Below are 17,957 nucleotides of genomic sequence, written 5' to 3'. Positions count from 1 at the left end.
ATTTTTCAAATGTTAGAAGAACAATGCTGTGGGAATGGCTTGTATTACCCAGTCCTCTGGGGGGTGGGAGGGGGCTGTTCCCCTCAAGAAAACATGAGTACTCCCTGCAGGAAAATGTATGAATTTTCACAGTACGTGGGATCAGTAAAAACTATAATTAGTCGCATGTCAGCGAAGGCCAGCTTTTGCTGCCAAGTGGGCTCGCTGCGAGTCTACGAAAAAGCCTTTGGTTTTCAGGGTTTTGTAGATTTTAAAACTGCAGGTGACGTGGAACTGGGCTTTTGTGCAACTTAGAACAGTACACCTTTGGGTGGTCAAAGCCCCTTTGCCCATTACCGACAAGCAGGGTAAGAAAAAAAATGCATCCCTTCCTTCGGGGTCAACGTCAAATGGCTCCCTCACCCAAGTACCTTTGTGCCCCACCAACCAGACCCAGCGGCTCTCTTCATACTCGTGTCAGGGAGGGTGGCAGAACAGGCAGTGATGGGCAATGGTCCCTCTCCCCTTTGGTCTGTCTCTTGTGCATTAGACCAAAGCTCCTCAGATGGGACTGTACATATGAATCACTGGCTGCTTAAACTACATTGAGTGACCAGATTATTATGATCTCTGAACACATACTGATCTGGCCACTCAGTATATATGTATTAGAGGCTTGGTGCATGAATTCGTGCATGGCCAGCCTGGCCAGGGCGAGAGGACATGGGCAGTTGGCCGGCTTGCCTGCTGGTAGAACTCCTGGTTGAAGGGACAATTTGCATATTAGCCTTTTATTATATAGGATATACACTGAGGGGCCAGATTATTATGCATTCAGAGATCATCATGATCTGGCCACTCAGTGTATAAGAGGTTTGGTGTAGGGCCTGAAACACCGCCTTTCTGGCAAGCTCCCAAGTCATATTTATGTCCCGGTCCGGGAACCACACTTTGAGCAGTGAGTTCCAGACGCACTGCCCCATCTCTCCTTGGATGGCCCACGTGAAATGAGTTCAGCATGGCCTCCCCGGAGCCTGCTCCTGATGACCGGACCTTCATGATGGCCCCAAGCTCCAGCCATGGTTTCCAAATTGGGATCATGCCACTCCTCCTCGCTGCCTTCTCCTTCTCTTCGTCACCCGCACATCCATGGGTCACTAAGAGCCACAGAGTGTACCCTCTTAATATTTCTCGGTCAGGGTTTCCCAGCCTCCGCATTTTTGAGCCAGACAAGTTTTTGGGGTAGAGATCTGTCCACCAGGGGGCAAAATCACTCCCTGATGAGAGCCACTGCTCTAACCCAGGGACTTGCAACTGCAGGGTTTTCTAAAAGCCATGCAATACCTGACTCTTTAGTCAGGGGCACTGGCCTCTCTTCCCTTAAAATCTAAGGCTTAGGTTGTCAAATTAGGTTGTGTTCACCGGTCAACACAACGAGAGCCATCCAGTGTGAATGAATCAATATTACACCTACTTTTTTTTTTCTTTTTTTTTTTTTTTCTTTCAGATGGGCAAAAATACTTTTTGGTGTGGGGCAGAATTTTATTAATTAGTTTATGTGTGCTGTGAGATGAAAGAGGTTGAAAATTGCTGCTCTAATCCCTCACCTTCTGTTTCTCCAGTTTACTGACTTGGATTGCTTCTTTCTGAGGCAGAGTTTGCATATATACTGAGTGGCCAGATTATTATGAACTCTGAACGCATAAAAATGTGGCCACTCAGTGTATCTGTGTGTGGGGGAGGTGGGGGTCCAGCCAGCCTGGCCAGGGGGAGGGGACATGGGCAGTTGGCCAGCCTGCCTGCTGGTTGAAATCCTGGTCGAGGGGACAATTTGCATATTAACCTTTTATTATATAGGATATACACTGAATGGCCAGATTATTGTTATTAAGCTTTTATTATATGGGATATACACTGGCTACTCAGTGTATATTTTGATTATCTGTTAACATTTCTGTGTTTTCCTCTTGATTACAAGTCCTCAGAAACCCCATATTCTTGGCATTGTGCATGGGGTCTGAAACAGGCAGGTGATTAACACATGCTTGAATTGATGAATTAATGAATAAAAGAATGAATGAACACATCCTCGGGCAGCTGCAGGTTCCTAGACAGGTGGGGAAGCCCAGCACTCAACTCACAGGTCTGCCCAGACCAGGTGGCGCCTAGCACACCTGCTGAGAGCCCAACCCAGCAGAGGGCGCTGTGGAGACCAGAGCCCGAGGTTGTCCACAGCTGTCTGGGCCCCAGGATACACTCGTCTGCCCTCCAGCCTTTCCCGCTTCACCTGTTGTCCTCTGGCCTCTGTGCCGTCACCCCAGGGTGCACTGTGCAGCGCCCTGCGATGGCAGCAGCTGCTGGAATACAGTGTCTTCACCCTGAACAGCCAGCCACCTTTGAAATTCAGGTTGGGGCTGATGGGTGGCACCAGGTTGACCTGCTCTGTCCAGACTGTCAGAATGCTCAGGGCTTAGTCCATTCAGCAGGCCTGAGTCCCCTAATTTAAACTTCACTTCAGCTGCCCGGTTTTTATTTGAAGTTCAGCCTTTTGCTGAGTAGTTTTTCCAAATGTATTGATTATTAGCCCAGTTGTTTTGGCAAGATACTGGAATAGACAACTGTGATACATACCTGTCCTGGTGCCTGGCACAGAGCTCGCCAAACCCTTGTAATTCCCAGGCGATCAGAGCGCCAGAGGCCTCTGCCGTTAGGATATCGGCGCCCTGCTGCTGACACGGAGCTCCTACATCCCCTGGGATTTCCTGGGGGATGGCAGCGTCTTCTGATCCCATAAGGTGATTCTTGGTGAGCTCCTGGCGCGGGGCTGATTCCCAGAAAGACCAAAGCATGACTGGAAGCTTGGGTTTCAGCCCTCCCCCCGTTACTCGGAGCGGGAGAGGGGCCGGAAATGGAGTTAACGCTCGATCATGCCTAAGGGAGGGGCGCTCCATAGCAATCCCCCCAGTGTGGGTTCCGGAGAGCTTCCGGGCGGGTGACCCCAGGAAGGCTGGGGCTGTGGAGGGCTGGGAGGGAGCATGGCCAGCCGGTGCCGCTCCCACAGACCGCGCCCTGCGCCTCTCCTCCGCCGGAGGCTCATCTGTAGCCTTCATCAGATCCTTTTATGATAAATAGCAAGACAACTGTTTTCCTGAGTTCCATGAGCTGCTCTCGCGAATTCGTCGAACCCGAGAAGGGGTCGTGGGAACCTCTGATTTATAGCCCATCGGGCGGAAGCCCGGGTGATGTGTGATTGGCATCTGAACGGGCGGGAGGTCATCTTGTGGGTGACCCGATGCTGCCCCACTGTCAGTGTCAGCGGAAGCGAGTCTGGACGAGAACACCCCCCGTTTTAGTGTACCCCCCTTGGAGTCAGACAAATCCTTCCGTCATTGTAGTGGGTCTTACCCCCCTCCCACCTCCTCGCACACCTGGTGTCAGAGTGCCGAGTGTGACACTGGTGTGTGAGAGTAAAGGGAAGCAAAGAGGGGGCTTTCCTATGTCAACAGCACAGGCAGAAACTTTATTTTATTTTATTTTAAAAATATATTTTTATTGCTTTCAGAGAGGAGGGGAGAGGGAGAGAGAGAAACACCAATGATGGGAAAGAATCATGGATCTCCTGCCTCCTGTACGCCCCACACTGGGGATGGAGCCTGCAACATGGGCTCCATCGAACTTCGACCTCCTGGTTCACAGGTGGACACTCAACCGCTGAGCCACGCCGGCTGGGCAGAAACTTAGTTTATTTAGATAGTCCTTTAGTTTTCTCTGACTTTTGTCTGACTCTGCCCTTTCATTCCTCCAGCTTCTCTTTTTAATTCTCTTCCTATCTTTCAATTGTATTCCATCAGTTTTGGCCACTTTTGGCTAAAGTGTTCATCTCTCTCCATGTCTGTCCGTAGCACCATCATCCGCAGATTTAGACGCCTGGCCTCCGGGCTTGGCCTAAGGGATGCTGGTTCCCTTGGGCTGGGGAGTCAACCGGACTTGGTGTGAGCCCTGGCTCTGCCATTCATGACAAAATCAGGGCAGGTTACTTAGTGACTCATCTTTTCTATTCCCCTTTCCCTGTAAGAGGATAAAAGTACACCCGGCTGGTGTGGCTCAGTGGTTGAGCAACCAGGAGGTCACCATTCAATTCAATTCCTGATCAGGGCACATGCTTAGGTTGCAGGCTCGATCCCGTGTGGGGCATGCAGGAGGCAGGTGATCAATGATTTTCTCCCATTATTGATGCTCCTATCTCTCTCTCCTTTCCCCTCCCTCTCTAAAATCAATAAAAATATATTAAAACACACACACACACACACACACACACACACACACACACACACACAAAGGGTACAAGTGTTTGGATGTTAGGAGGAGTAAATGGAAAACATCTTAACACATTACAAGGCACATTATAAACTACATGAGTTCATAGAAGTTAGCCACTTTTATGGCCAACTTTCCTTATGGAACTAGATATTTTTGGAAAAGATCACATTAAAAGCAAACATCTCCCAGCCACCTCCCGTCCAGGTTGTGCTCCTTGTGCAGCGATGCTCGGGGCACCGGTGTCGCAGTGAGAGGTCCTTTCATTTCCTCTGTAGGTGTTTTCCTTCGCCCTGCTGCCAGTTTGGTCCCAGCACCACGTTGCTTCTGGTGTGATCTGCCGGGTGGAAGTCCCAGGCTGCAGGCAGCTGCAGACAAGACCTCCCTTCCCGGCTGGCTTGTCCAAACCAGCGTGAAATCCAAGGCCCTTGCTATTCCCTCAGAATGAGATGCTCTCATTTTTAAAAAAACAGAGGCAGATGAAATACAGAGTCTGTTTTTCTGGTCGAGTCTCTTCTATTTCAAATGAGAGAGGTTTTGTAGGGATCTGGAGCCGCGTTTCCCTGGTAGACCATTTGGAAAGAGGCGTGTGAACTCTGCTTCCCATCTTGTTTCCTGCGTCTGCCTTTAGCTTCTAATCCCCCCCCCCCCCCCAATTTCTTCTCTCATATTGTAATCTCATTCAAATGCCTTAACTCCCTTCTTAAAGCAGTTTTTACGTCCAGGGGACTAGTTGCTAAGGGGCCTTTTTGGCGTAAAGCCACAGAGCGAGTCACAGAGGAAGATTTGGGTAGATCATTAGAGCATGTCAACGCTTGGAAGGGCTTAGCGGGCATCTAACTTAGTGGTTCTCAAACTGTGTTCCTTGGAACCCCAGCGGTCCAGGGAATTCCATTGGACCTTTACAGGGAAAAGAGGCTCTGCTGGGCCTCACGCTATTCAATCCTGACCTCTCTGCTTCATTTGTTTTAGATCTGAGTGTTCAGCATAAAATAATTTAAGGGGCTCATTTAAGAAAAATTAAAAAATCTTTTCATTTTGCAAATGAGGACATTGAGGCCCAAATGATTGCCTCTAGGTTATGAACAATTCCTTGGTGGTTGAACTGAGGCTGGCGATCTCAAAGGCGCGCTCGCGCTCTCTCTCTCTCTCTCTCTCTCTCTCTCTCTCTCTTTTCCTTTTCCTTTGTTTTTGTTGTTAATCCTCACCCAAAGATACTTTTTCCATTGATTTTTAGGGAGAGCGGAAGGGAGGAGAAGATAGAAACATCCCTGTGAGAGAGACACATCCATTGGTTGCTTCCCACAAGTGCCCCATCCTGGGCCAGGGATTGAGCCTGCAACCGAGGTGTGTGCCCTTGACCAGGATGGAACCTGTGACCCTTCCGTCTGAGGGCCAATGCTCTAACCACTGAGCAAATGGGCTAGGGCTCAAGGGCTCTTATTTATGTCAACTCTGGCATCATTCAGATGTTCCTGTTTCTCCTATGTCAGAGGAAGAGGCTGAGGTAGTGTGTCTGTGAACAGTTCTTAGCCAGCTACGTATTCGGGATCAACGGGCAACTTCCATCGACAGTTGCTGTGATGTGGGACGAGGCTGGCGCTAGGAGAGGATTATGGGATGGGGGAAAGGTTGTTTTATTCCCATGTCAGTTTTGCTAGAAAGTCCTTTTTTTTGTTCTATATTGAAATGTCCTTCACTCTGGGCCCAAGACATCTGATAAGCTCTCTATGGTGAATGAACACAGACCAGTCTTCAGCTTCTTGTAAGCCACTCAGGACCTCAGGGATCCAAATGCGAGAGCAGGCACATGGGTACCAGCTGTGCAAAGCTCAGCACTGCACCCCAGGAGGGATTTCCCTGGAATTCTGTTCTCCACCAAGCCCTCGAGTTTCTGCCCCTCACTTCATGTCTCTAATGCATTCGTGGCCAATGGTTCTTGGTCTTTCTGGATGTCATGACTTTTTAAGAAAATGTTTGAATGACTTTGGAGGCTGAGAATGGAATTGCCAGCATTTTACTTTCTAATATCAATGCACATCTACCGTTATAAAAAACTATTTGGACACCAAAAACGTAAGCAAGACATCACTTGAGAAAGGAAAGCTCTTACCAGGAAAGGACACCTGAGTACCGTATGCTAATCATTCTGCCAGGTGCAATTTTTGTTCATTAGGTGGTGGATCAGTAGTGACCCCGCCCTGGCCTGGCCTGGCCATGGTCTAGGCCAGTGGTTGCCCACCTTTTGGACTTCATGGTCCACCCGTGGTCTGCAGACCACCTGTTGGTGACCGCTGGTCTAGGTTCTGTGGCTTCTGTAGCTTCTACAGTGCCAGACAGTGGGCACCTGTGGCACCAATGAAGTACCAACTGGTTAGCTGGCCACTGACAAGAGGCCATTTGTCTTACCCCTAGGGGAGTAAACTAAAATTGGGGATGTTCTTAAGATGGACGGGGGCAGGGAATGACACAGTTCTATCCACTTACCACATTAAAAAGGAAGTGCATTTTCCATTAATTTCAGACAACTAAGCTCCATGTCTAGACATTTCCCAACCTTATGGGATCAGAGCAAGGGCAGCGATGACACCAGGCATGGGTGGGAGCCAGGCCACTGGTGATGAGAACCATGCCTATTAGGGCTGAAATATGAAATATACTTTTTAACCCAATAGTTTTGTGTTAAAATGTTTAGATAACACATTTTAAAAAACAGTAGACTACAATACGACAGAGAAACAACTTTGAGGGATTTCTTCTTTAGCAAAATGTAAATAAATAAATCGTGTTTTTTAATTTTTTTTAATTTTTATTTTTTTATCAATGAAGCTAAGAAATGTCCATCCATGGAGCAGAAAAAAGCTATATGAGAGAGGGGCATCAGAAAAGGAATGGATTTAGAATTGGGCAATTGGAGATTGAATGACAGGACTTCTGGACGGTGGGACATTTAAAGAGACATGTCATTTAGTGCCCAAAGCATGGGGGATTCTGAAGGTGCATCGACCCAGGTTCCTATACTGGCTGCCACCAATACCACTTAACCTTTTGGAGTCTGTTTCCTTATTATTAATCAGAGGCCTGGTGCACGAATTCGTGCATATTAAAAGGAAATTAGAAGGTGGCTGGTGGGGCGGGACTCGGTGAGACAGGCCAGGCACACCCTGGAGCCAACCTCCCCGGTCTCTCCCTGGCAGGCTGTACCTGGGGTGGTGCCGGGGCTCGAAGCAGGGTCCCTCCAGCAGGTGGGGTCCCTCAGCCTGGCCTATGAGGATTGGGCTGAAACTGGCAGTCCAGCATCTCCTGAGGGACTCCGGAGTGTGAGAGCTCAGCAGCTCCTGCATTGAGTGCCTGCCCCCTGGTGGTCAGTGCGAGTCATACCTACCGGCTGGTTGGTTGGTTGCTTAGCCTTTTATATATATAGATTGTTACGGAATTTTAGACAGAAAAGGAGAAAGAGAAACATCAATATGAGAGTGCAACATTGATCGGCTACCTCCTGCATGCCCCTTACTGGGAATCAAGCCTGCAACCCAGGCATGTGCCCTGACCAGGAATTGAACTGGTAACCTCCTAGTGTGTGGGGCGACATCCAATCAACTGAGCCACACCGGCCAGGGCTGTTTCCTTATTTTTCACGTGGCTGGTAGGACTGTGTGGTCATGGCGGTTCTCCTATCCCATAGTCTACAAAGAGTTTCTAGACAAGACAGAATAGAGCAAGCTCGTATTCATCCACTAATCAGGAAGGTTCTGGATTGATGGTGGTCTTTGCCTTGGCCAAGACAGGGGTCTGCATCCTGGACTTCCTCCATTCTCTGCGGCACCCCGGCAAAGTAACACAGCCCAGCCCACCCCGCCCGCCGTCTGCCAGGGAGCCATGAACAAACCATACACACAGAGAGAAGTTTCTTTTTCTCTTCAATTTAATTGAAGTTACTTAGAAAAATAATCAGGCTTGAATGGCTTTTCCCGAAGGAAGGTTCAGGAACATTTCACGCTTCTGTTGGCAATGTGGAATTCAGCTTCTCGAACAGAAGATACAGGGAGAGTTTTCTACAACAAGCCCTCTACTGCATACAAATATGTAAAAAAAAAAAAAAAAAAAAAATCACACTCCACAGAGATGTTAAATTATATGTCCGTATGCCGTACGGAGCATGCTCCTAAGAAAACAGTACGGGCAGCCCCTTCCGTACCTGACAGAGTAGCAGACGGCAATGTGCCTGTTGACGGCCAGCAGGCAAGCTGGCTGTAGAAGGTCCTGTTGCCTGTTCATAGGGTCCAGCTGGCTGTGAGGGGAAAAGGCTGGAGGAAATGTAGGAACATGGGGAGTGGGGAGGTCAGTCCTGCTGACATAGGAGTGGGCAAGGGAGGGATTCTGCTCCCCAGGACTGTATGTGCATGCACGTGTATCTGTGTATGTGTGTGTGTGCATATGTGTGCACATGTGTGCATGTGTGTGCATGGGGAAGGACTGGGCTGAGAGATGTGCTCTGAGCACCACCCACCGGGACAGAGTCCCCCGGCTTCTTGCCAGGTTTGAACAGGGACTTTTGCAATCACCAGGCCCCACCAACTAAGTGGGCTAGGGACTAGCTTTGAGCCCAGCACTAGTCCAGACCCCACCAGCTAAGTTAGGGGATTTGCTGGCTTGGTTAAGGGAACCTTCTATGGGCAGGATTCAGACCCTGGGCTTCCAGGCCTTTGCCATTAGAAGGACTGGTCTGACTGGACTTTCCACTGCCTATCGCTCTCCTGTGGCATCCGGGTCCTGAGCAAGCAGGACGGTGACGCTCACCTGCTGGACAGGTAGGAGGGAAGGAAGGAAGGCCCCCCTCTGAGACACCGGGGTCAGCAGAATGCCCTTCTTCCCAGACCAGCTGGGGAGGCAAGGGGGGCAGGTTTCAGAGAAGATGCAGGGATTCCAACGCTGTGGCCAATAGGTCAGCAGGAATGTCCTTGTCAGCACGGCCCTGACGGCACCTGGTTTTGCACACCCGGTGGGACCCTCGAAAAGTGGCTCGGAGGTGGGCCCCCTGCCTGTACTTTTCTCCAGCGAAGCACGCCCCAGAAAGCATTTCTCACAGTTCTCTTTAAACAAAACCCCACCAAGTTTTGTTTTCCAGGCACATTGTTAACCATGAGTTCTTTTTTAACCAAGGACACACTATTTTCTACATTCGGCAAAAAAACAGTTGAGTCAACTAAAAAAAATGTTTATCCCATTAGAAAATGGAACCTGAAGACAGAACGCAAGGCGCAAGAGTCGCTGCAGAACCATAGGAGGCGCCATCCCCCGAGGGACAATCTTTCTCGCTGTAGAGAGCGCGGATGACAGAAGGTGGTCTGCACACAGCACCGAGCTCGTGCACACGGCGGATCAAAGGCAGGCACGGAAATGCGAAACTCAGGAAACCCAAGTGACTTCCCACTTAGAAACCAAAGAACACACAGCGAATAATTCCATCCGATGGGACTGAAGAAGCACACATCAAGCGTGGAGCTCACTCCGCTTGCATTGAGCAGCCTAAGGCTTGAGGCATAGGGGGACCCCTGTGGCCTTACACCCCACCCCCTTCTGTCCTTACCGCCCCAAACTTCCCTCCACTGGCTTGGGAGGGATGAAGAACCATTGCACGTAAGGAAAAGTTGAATTTGTTTGATAAGGTACCTCTGTTGCTTGGACACTGTGGTGCTGTTCTTTGATTTTGTGTTTGGTTTCTGGAGAGGGGTTAAGGAGAGGCAGTTCTTATCCTGGAAGAACGAAATCATTTGGGGCTAAATCAACCTAACCAAAGTATGCTGCCCTGCGGGACGCTAGCTCTGGGAGATGATCTGCAAAATAAGAGCACGCTGGTCCTGTCCGTTCAGGAAATGCTGCTGACGCAACGATCCTCTTGGGAGTCTCAATGCGCAGCACACATTCGAGGCTCTGAAAAGTCCCGCAGAAAGAAAACCGACTTGACTTCGTTTGCCAAGGACATATGACCACAAAGCTCTTAGTTGGCGTCCCGTGAACTTGACACTCCCTGGGACCTGTGTTCTGTAGGGCACACATTTTAAAACGCTGGACAACCTGTTTGACCCGCAGAAGCCCTGTCTCTGAGGAGAACAGTTTCCTCAGCTGGAAATGGAGTCCAGAGTCGCGGTTCCAGGGCCGGCCGGAGACGGCTGCTCTGCGGGTAAAACGGGTTGCATCCATCTCTGTCCATCCAGGGTAGAGTCCCTGTGCCCTTCAGTGAGGGAAGAAGGTGCACAGCGTTTATAAATAGCTCCGGCCACTTCCTCCCGGGCACACCTCACTCACATTCAATAAAATAATTTCCTCGCTGAGCTGTGGCAGCTGCTGCTCACTGAGCTGGCTCCGAGCTTTAGCATACAATTTTAATAGTTTCTGTGAATAAATTATTCAGTTTTTTTTGTTTTTGTTTTAGAATAGTCTTCTTACCCCTTTGGCTATAGACTGCATCAAAAAAAAAAAAAAAGCAAAACTTACCCACACCCCAGTCCATCCATCCCCTATTATTAGAACTATTATTATTATTATTATTATGTACAGTATCAGCTACCAACTCATTCACTAGCTGTAAGAGAGGTGTGGCTCCAATTTCAACCAAGATGTGGGACGCGGCTGCAGGTGAGGGGCGTGAGCAGGTGGTCGTTAGCCAAGAACAGGAAGTGGGCGTTTCCAGCCTTTCGGAGGAAAGGGGCATGAATGACCATCCTGGGAGGCTGTCCTTGCTGCTCGTGCCTGGCGATCACACAGGTGCTGATGGCCTCTTAGCCTTGGGAGGACTTGAGAGAGGGCACGCGTGTGCACAGATATGTACCAAGAGTCCACCCCTAACCTTCATGAGTTCTTCATGATGGGTAGAAACGCCAGAATCCTGCCATGGTATTGTGCGGCAGGAACAGAAAACAACATGGAGACATGGGTGCTGGGCTGGAGGTGACAGGAGGCAGCACTGGGAGCAGCTGAAGCTCCCCTTCCCTCACCCAGAGCAGACATCACTAATCGATCCCCGGGCGCTTCTGAGCAGTGCCTGGCAAATCTGCTCTGGGGTTAAGAGTGGACACTACCCATACATTAGAGCAGGCACAGGATAGGAAGTGCTTTTGCCATCTATGGTGTGGGGGCCTTGAGCGTGGATGACGCACCATGTTTGGGGGCCTGCTGCAAGCATGTGGCTTTCAAATTTGGATCATAGAAAAATGCAAATGTATAGGAGTCATGGACCTGCTTATAAACAACCCAAGATATCGGAAGTTTGGTAATTGTCAAGCTGGATACCCGGTGTCCATGTAAAGCTTCTTGAGGGCTGAGACTACCAGTATTGTTCAATGCTCTCTCTGCAGGGCCTGGAACGAGGCCCAGCACATAGTAGTTGCTCAATAAATACTTGCTGACTATAAAGCAACAGCCATCTCCTCTTCATCACCACTGGCACTGCCAGTTAGAAATTTCTTTAGAAAAGCTTATTCTATCAGAGTATTAATTCTGGTGGTGGTGGTGGTGGTGGTGGTGGTGGGGTTGGGAAGGGGGGGGGAGCTACAGTCAGCTCTCCTTGGGTTTAAAAAAAAAAAAAAATCACAGCCGAAACGGGTTTGGCTCAGTGGATAGAGCGTCAGTCTGCAGACTCAGGGGTCCCAGGTTCGATTCTGGCCAAGGGCATGTACATTGGTTGTGGGCACATCCCCGGTGAGGGGTGCGCAGGAGGCAGCTGATCGATGTATCTCTCTCTAGCTCTCTATCCCTCTCCCTTCCTCTCTGTGAAAAATCAATAAAATATATTTTTAAAAACATCACATTTCTTTAGGGCAAGGGACTTTGGGGTTGACGGAAAACCGGTGTGGAATTCGTCCCTCGCAAAGGTGCCTCTCTTCCGGTTTATTTCCGGCAGAACGTCCAGCAGGGTGGCATCCACACCCGTCCCAATGGCTCTGATCACACGGGGAGTCTGTGAGCGGCGGGTGAGAGCATCCACAGCCCCGCATGCGCGAGGAGAGCAAGCGCAGGACGAAACAACAGATCTCTTAATGCTGCCACACCAAGAAACCTGTACAGACACGTACGTTTAAATAACTATAAATAACATTCATTAGAACGTATGGAATGCACAGTTCGTGGAATTCCCCGGAACACAAGGAAACCTTGGAGACAGTACTCTGGTCTTAAAAAAACAAAAACAAAAAACACCAAAACAGGGACCCCCCCCCACCCCCAACCCAATTCTCCCTGCCAAGACGGCCGTCCTCCCCGTTCCCAAAGGGTTTTAAATAACTCTCACTTTATGCTGCTCGCAGCAATCATCCCCCGAAAGAAATATTACTTTACAAAATAACCCCATATGCATATAATTCTTTTTGACAAATAAAAAAATCTTAAATTAAAAAGCAACGCTTCTCTCCCGCGTCCCCCCTCCCCTCCCTCCGCCGCCTCTCCCCTCCACCCCCCCCCCCCCGCCCCCCGCCCCTCTTCCCTCCTCCCCTTCCCCACCCTCCCCTCTATTCCAGTTTCAGGTAGCTTGGCACTGAGTAGTTGAACATCAGAAAGTCGAGCTTGTAGACGTCGTACAGCTGCGCCTGGTGCTCGGCGCTGATGTTCTGGAAGAACTCGGTGGTCATCTCGTCCGTAGTCCGCGTGGACTTGGCGTAGGTGGGGAAGCGGAGGGCGCCCCCGACGCCGGCCAGCCGCAGCACGAGGTTGGAGTCCTCCTCCAGCGTCTCGTACTTGCCCACGAGGTCGTAGCGGATGTGGCACGGGTGGCAGAGCGAGTGCACGGTCTGCCAGTGCTCGTTGAAGGGCTCCTCGCGCCGCGTGTGCGGGTCCACGAGGTAGGCCACGAACTCCTCGAAGCGCACGTCGTCGCCGCGGCGCAGGGCCTCCTGCGTGGCGTTCCGGCGCTGCCGCCGGATGATCTTGGTGCCGTAGCGCTTGTGGAAGGACGTATTGTACTTCTGCGTGAACTTGTTGCGGTAGGCCGACACCAGCCGCTCGAAGGGCTCCCGCACGAACAGGAACTTCAGGTAGCGCTTGAGGCGGTGGTTGATCTCGGGGATGCTGTACTGGTTGAGCGTCTTGAGGTTGGCCGCCACGTGCGCCTCGCTGGCCGGGATCTCCATGGGGTCGCTGTACTTGCCCCGGCCCGTCAGCACCATCATGAGGCGCTTCCAGTTGGTGCAGGCCACCTTGGGCACGTAGCAGTAGATGAGCCCGTGGTCCTCGTCCACCACCAGGTGCTTCAGGTCGCTGGGCGTGAGGACCCGCCGCTTGCGGCTGGCCGCGCTGCTGGCCCGGCAGGCGTCCGCCACCTGGTCCCGCCGCATCTGGTGCAGGACGGCCGTGCTGGACAGCTCGAGCTGCAGAGGGGACACAAGAGGGGGCGGAGGGGTCAGTGCTGGGCGGGATTGGTAGGTGCACGGGGCCACCGTGCGTTGCCGTGGTGGCCGGAGCAGGCCACGGAGACAGCTGGCGGACCACTGAGTGGCCTGTCTCCGGCCCCTATTTTTTTTTTAAAAAAAATATAGATTTTTTTTTTTTTACAGAGAGGAAGGGAGAGGGATAGAGAGTTAGAAACATCAATGAGAGAGAAAGAAACATCGACTAGCTGCCTCCTTCATACCCCCTACCGGGGATGTGCCCGCAACCAAGGTACATGCCCTTGACCGGAATCGAACCTGGGACCTTTCAGTCCTCAGACCGACGCTCTATCCACTGAGCCAAACTGGTTCCGGCCCCTATTCTTGCTCTTTGTTCCATGCCGGGAACCGAAACCTAACATTGTCACTGGTAATAAAATGTAAAAAGAGCTAGCCAGGCTTGATGAACTATTTTTCCAGTCTCTCTTTCCATTTTAGTGTGCGGCCTTCTCCAGAAACCGGACCCTGAGTGGGCCCTGAACCACGCGGGTCGTGTTAAGGGATCCCACAGTTCCACTCTCCTTCCTTTGTGAAATAACATAATGATCGGCTCTATAACGTATGCATCACCCTCTCCATGCCTGGCATTTTGCTATGGCTACATACAGTTTTTCTTTTTTAAAACATATTTGTATTGACTTCAGAGAGAGGAAGGGAGCGGGAGACAGAGTGAAACATCAATGATGAGAGAATCATTGCTCTGCTGCCTCCTGCACGCCCCCTCCTGGGGATGGAGCCCGCAGCCCAGACATGTGCCCTTGACTGGAATCAAACCTGGGACCCTTCAGTCCGCAGGCCAACGCTCTATCCACTGAACCAAAGTGACTAGGGCTATACATTTTTTCTTTTCACTGTACAACAAATTTGAACCGTTGTTATTTATTTAATACTAGAGGCCTAGTGCATGAAATTTGTGCACTCAGGGGAGGGGGGCCTCAGGCTGGATTGAGAGAGGGCGCAGGCCAGGTCAAGGGGCCCCACTGGTGCAGGATCAGGGCCAGGGAGGGACACAGGAGGTTGGCCAGTCAGAGAGGGGTCGTGGGAGAGCTCCAGGGTGTGTCTGGCCCATCTCGCTCAGTCCTGATTGGCTGGACCCCAGCAGCAAGCTAACCTACTGGTCGAAGCATCTACCCCCTGGTGGTCAGTGCACATTATAGTGACTGGTCAACCAGTCGACTGCTCCCTGGTGGTCAGTGCACGTCATAGCAAGCAGTTGAGCTGCCTTAGCATATCATTAGCATATTATACTTTGATTGGTTGAATGGCTGACCGGACACTTAGCATATTAGGCTTTTATTCTATAGGATTACCAAGTACCTGTCATTGTACCAAGCATCATGCTGCCAGGCACTGCAGATGCATTAATAAAACAGTACACCCCCCATGTCCAGCACCCCATCTTCCTAAAGCAAGCACGCAGGGCTGACATTTGATTATTCTATTTTGATTGTGGGGGGAGGGCACTGTTCCTACACGCCCGTCACTGTGGACATCTGTTGCTTGTTGCTTCCTCTGGCACCAGGGCCTCCATTTCCCTCTGGGAACCTGTTCTCCATTCTCAGTTCCCTTTTCTCCCAAGCTGCAGAGCTGTGTGGATGGCCCCCCCTGGGGCGTGGGGACGGGAATGAAGGGCGCGGAGCAGAAAGACACAGGGACGTATCCCGGTGACATCATCTGAACACCTAGGCCTGTATGAGGCTGACACCAGACCCCTGACTCCTGGGCTCTTGTTATGTCAGTGAGTACAGTTGCTTTGCTGTGTAAGGCAAGTTGGAGTCTGGATGATATTATCTGCAACAAAAACATCTGGGTATTTGCACGCGTCACCTCTGAGCTTTTCGTTTCCGCCATATTCGTGTACCCAGTCAGATGTGCGCAGACCTAACCGTGCACGAGGCCCTCCCTCTGTTCTGCTCCGCTGGGAGCACGCCCTCTTCCTGCAGGGCTCACAGGCCAGGAGGGTGCCAGGGAGTCAGCAGCCTCCATCGGGCCTCGGGGAAAATGTGTGCGCTCCTCTACCTTCCAGGAGCAGAAGTTCCTCCCCAAGAGGCTGTTCCCTCCCAGGCTGAGCCAGTTCTCATGAACCACCTAGACCAGAGGTTGTCAAACCACAGCTCGCGAGCCACATGCGGCTCTTTGGCCCCTGGAGTGTGGCCCTTCCACAAAATCCCACAGGGCGATCGAAACTTCGTGGCCCATGCACAGAAGTCGGTGTTCGGCCTGGGCGAGGCTATTTTGAAGAAGTGGCGTTAGAACACCCAAGGGGTCAAAGAGCCGCAGGTGGCTCTCGAGCCGCGGTTTGCCGACCACTGACCTAGAATCAGAGACAGGAGACCAGCCCGCCTTGGCGCTCTTGCAGCTTGGCCTCCAACGCCTCCCTATTGTTCAGCCCCAGGTCACGGACTCACTGTTCATTGTGAACAGGAAAACGATGACCTTTGCACACCCTGACTTCTTAGCAGATCTCCCCCTCACCCGAAGAAGAACGTTCATGCCACTAAAAACAAAACAACCCATTGTCCTAAAGGAACGAGGAGGGCCGGGAAGGAAAAGGGCCCATCCATTTTGCCCACTTGAAATGCGACAGACAGTTCTGAAGGCAATGCATTATTAACAGAGCGGATAAACGGGGGCCTCAGCACCCCTCCCGCCCGCCGCCTGTCCCCCAGCTCCTTTCAGAGGGAGACAATTCTCTCTGCCTCCTGCGTCCCCGGGGAGGCCGCATGTCAGTGAATACCGCAGTCAGGACCACAAAGCCATGCACCGTGGAAAGGACAGCAGCTATCGCTTTACGCCCCATTGTAGAGCCGGGAAAGAACTCCTGGGGCTTCGCGATGTGGTATCTGAGGTTCCTCCCTCTTCCATTTCCCCCTCCTTGGCGCCAGCTGGAGTGGCGAATGGCACACCGGTAGCAGCCAGGCACGCACCGTTTCCCCAGGACTCAGGGGCCAGAGTGGAGAGAAGCAGCCCCTTCTCAATCGCATTTTCATAGCCAGGCCCCTTCGAGGAAGTCCACCCGGGCTTCCAGTGTTGAATGTTTTGGACAAACTTTTTTTGTAAAATTTTTTATTTTAAAATAAATACAGACGGGTGTTGATTTAACGTATTAAAAAAAAAAATTACAATGTTACTGCCAAAACGGGTTTGGCTCAGTGGATAGAGCGTCGGCCTGCGGACTGAGGGGTCCCAGGTTCGATTCCGGTCAAAGGCATGTGTTTTGGTTGCAGGCACATCCCCAGTAGGAGGTGTGCAGAAGGCAGCTGATCGATTTTTCTCTCTCATCGACGTTTTTAGCTCTCTATCCCTCTCCCTTTCTCTCTGTGAAAACTCAATAAAATATATTATAAAAAAATACGTTACTTAAAAGATGCACAAATGTAAGAATAGGAATACGTGACCCACACAAATGGGAACATGGGAACAGATATATTAATGGACGGACGATGTGGTTTTACTGGAACCGAAGTCCTGCTGAAAACATGTCGGGCACTCGCTGTCTGCCACTCGCCGTCGGCCGGGGGCAGGTTCCCGGCCACCTGATACTCATTCCCCTGTGCACACGAGGACTCAGTTTCCCCACCGCTTCTCATTTCCAGTTCCTGTAAAACCCAGCCCCTGTAACACCGCATGCTCTTTACTCGCTACAGACCCCTCCTCTGTCTGCTTTCTGTCTTTGCCCATTTCTGATGACCCCAACGGCGATTTTCAATATTTTTTTTCATTCATGGCACACACAAACTAATTACTGTAATTCTGCGGCACACCAAGAAATAGATGATGTGCTGACCCGACCAAAAAATAGGTATCATTTTGATTAATCCACACCGGATGGCTATTGTTGTCCTTTTTTTTTTTTTTTTTTTTTTACTTGACAATCTTAAGACAATGGTTGGCAAACTCATCAGTCAACAGAGCCAAATATCAACAGGACAACGACTGAAATTGCTTTGGAGAGCTCAATTTTTTAAACTTAAACTATATAGGTAGGTACGTTGCTATTAACTTAATTAGGGTACGTGGTATTTTGTGGAAGAGCCACACTCAAGGGGCCAACGAGCCGCATGTGGCTTGTGAGCCGCGGTTTGCAGACCACGGATCTAAGGGAAAAGAGGTCAGTGCCCTGACTAAATAGTCAGGTGTTGTGTGTTGTAAAAATTCTTTCGGGCTCGCGGGTTGAAAAACCACAGGCAAACAGCGAGTTCTAACCTTAAAAACATGCGAATCCGGTCCTGTCACTTC

General features: G+C 50.7%; 1 protein-coding gene across 2 annotated transcripts in view; it reads right to left on the bottom strand.

Moving 5' to 3' along the window:
• Window positions 1-12,372: 12,372 nt before the first annotated feature.
• The window catches only part of CHST11 (carbohydrate sulfotransferase 11), a gene marked incomplete at its 5' end in the record, with an annotated part of 201,902 nt that continues 196,317 nt past the window's right edge, over window positions 12,373-17,957 (bottom strand). Inside the window, one exon of one of the 2 annotated variants that reach the window (XM_084880143.1) lies at window positions 12,373-13,658. In XM_084880143.1, coding sequence (XP_084736269.1) covers window positions 12,804-13,658 — 855 coding nt within the window. In that variant the 3' untranslated portion in view covers window positions 12,373-12,803. The remainder of the gene's footprint in view (window positions 13,659-17,957) is intronic. The other variant, XM_084880142.1, reaches the window with a different exon arrangement.

The sequence above is a fragment of the Pipistrellus hanaki genome, assembly GCF_964339955.1.
Source record: "Pipistrellus hanaki genome assembly, chromosome: 3".
NCBI classification, from domain to species: Eukaryota; Metazoa; Chordata; class Mammalia; order Chiroptera; family Vespertilionidae; genus Pipistrellus; species Pipistrellus hanaki.
The sequence above is the reverse complement of the archived record's forward strand: the minus strand, read 5'-3'. Positions and strand labels throughout refer to the sequence as shown.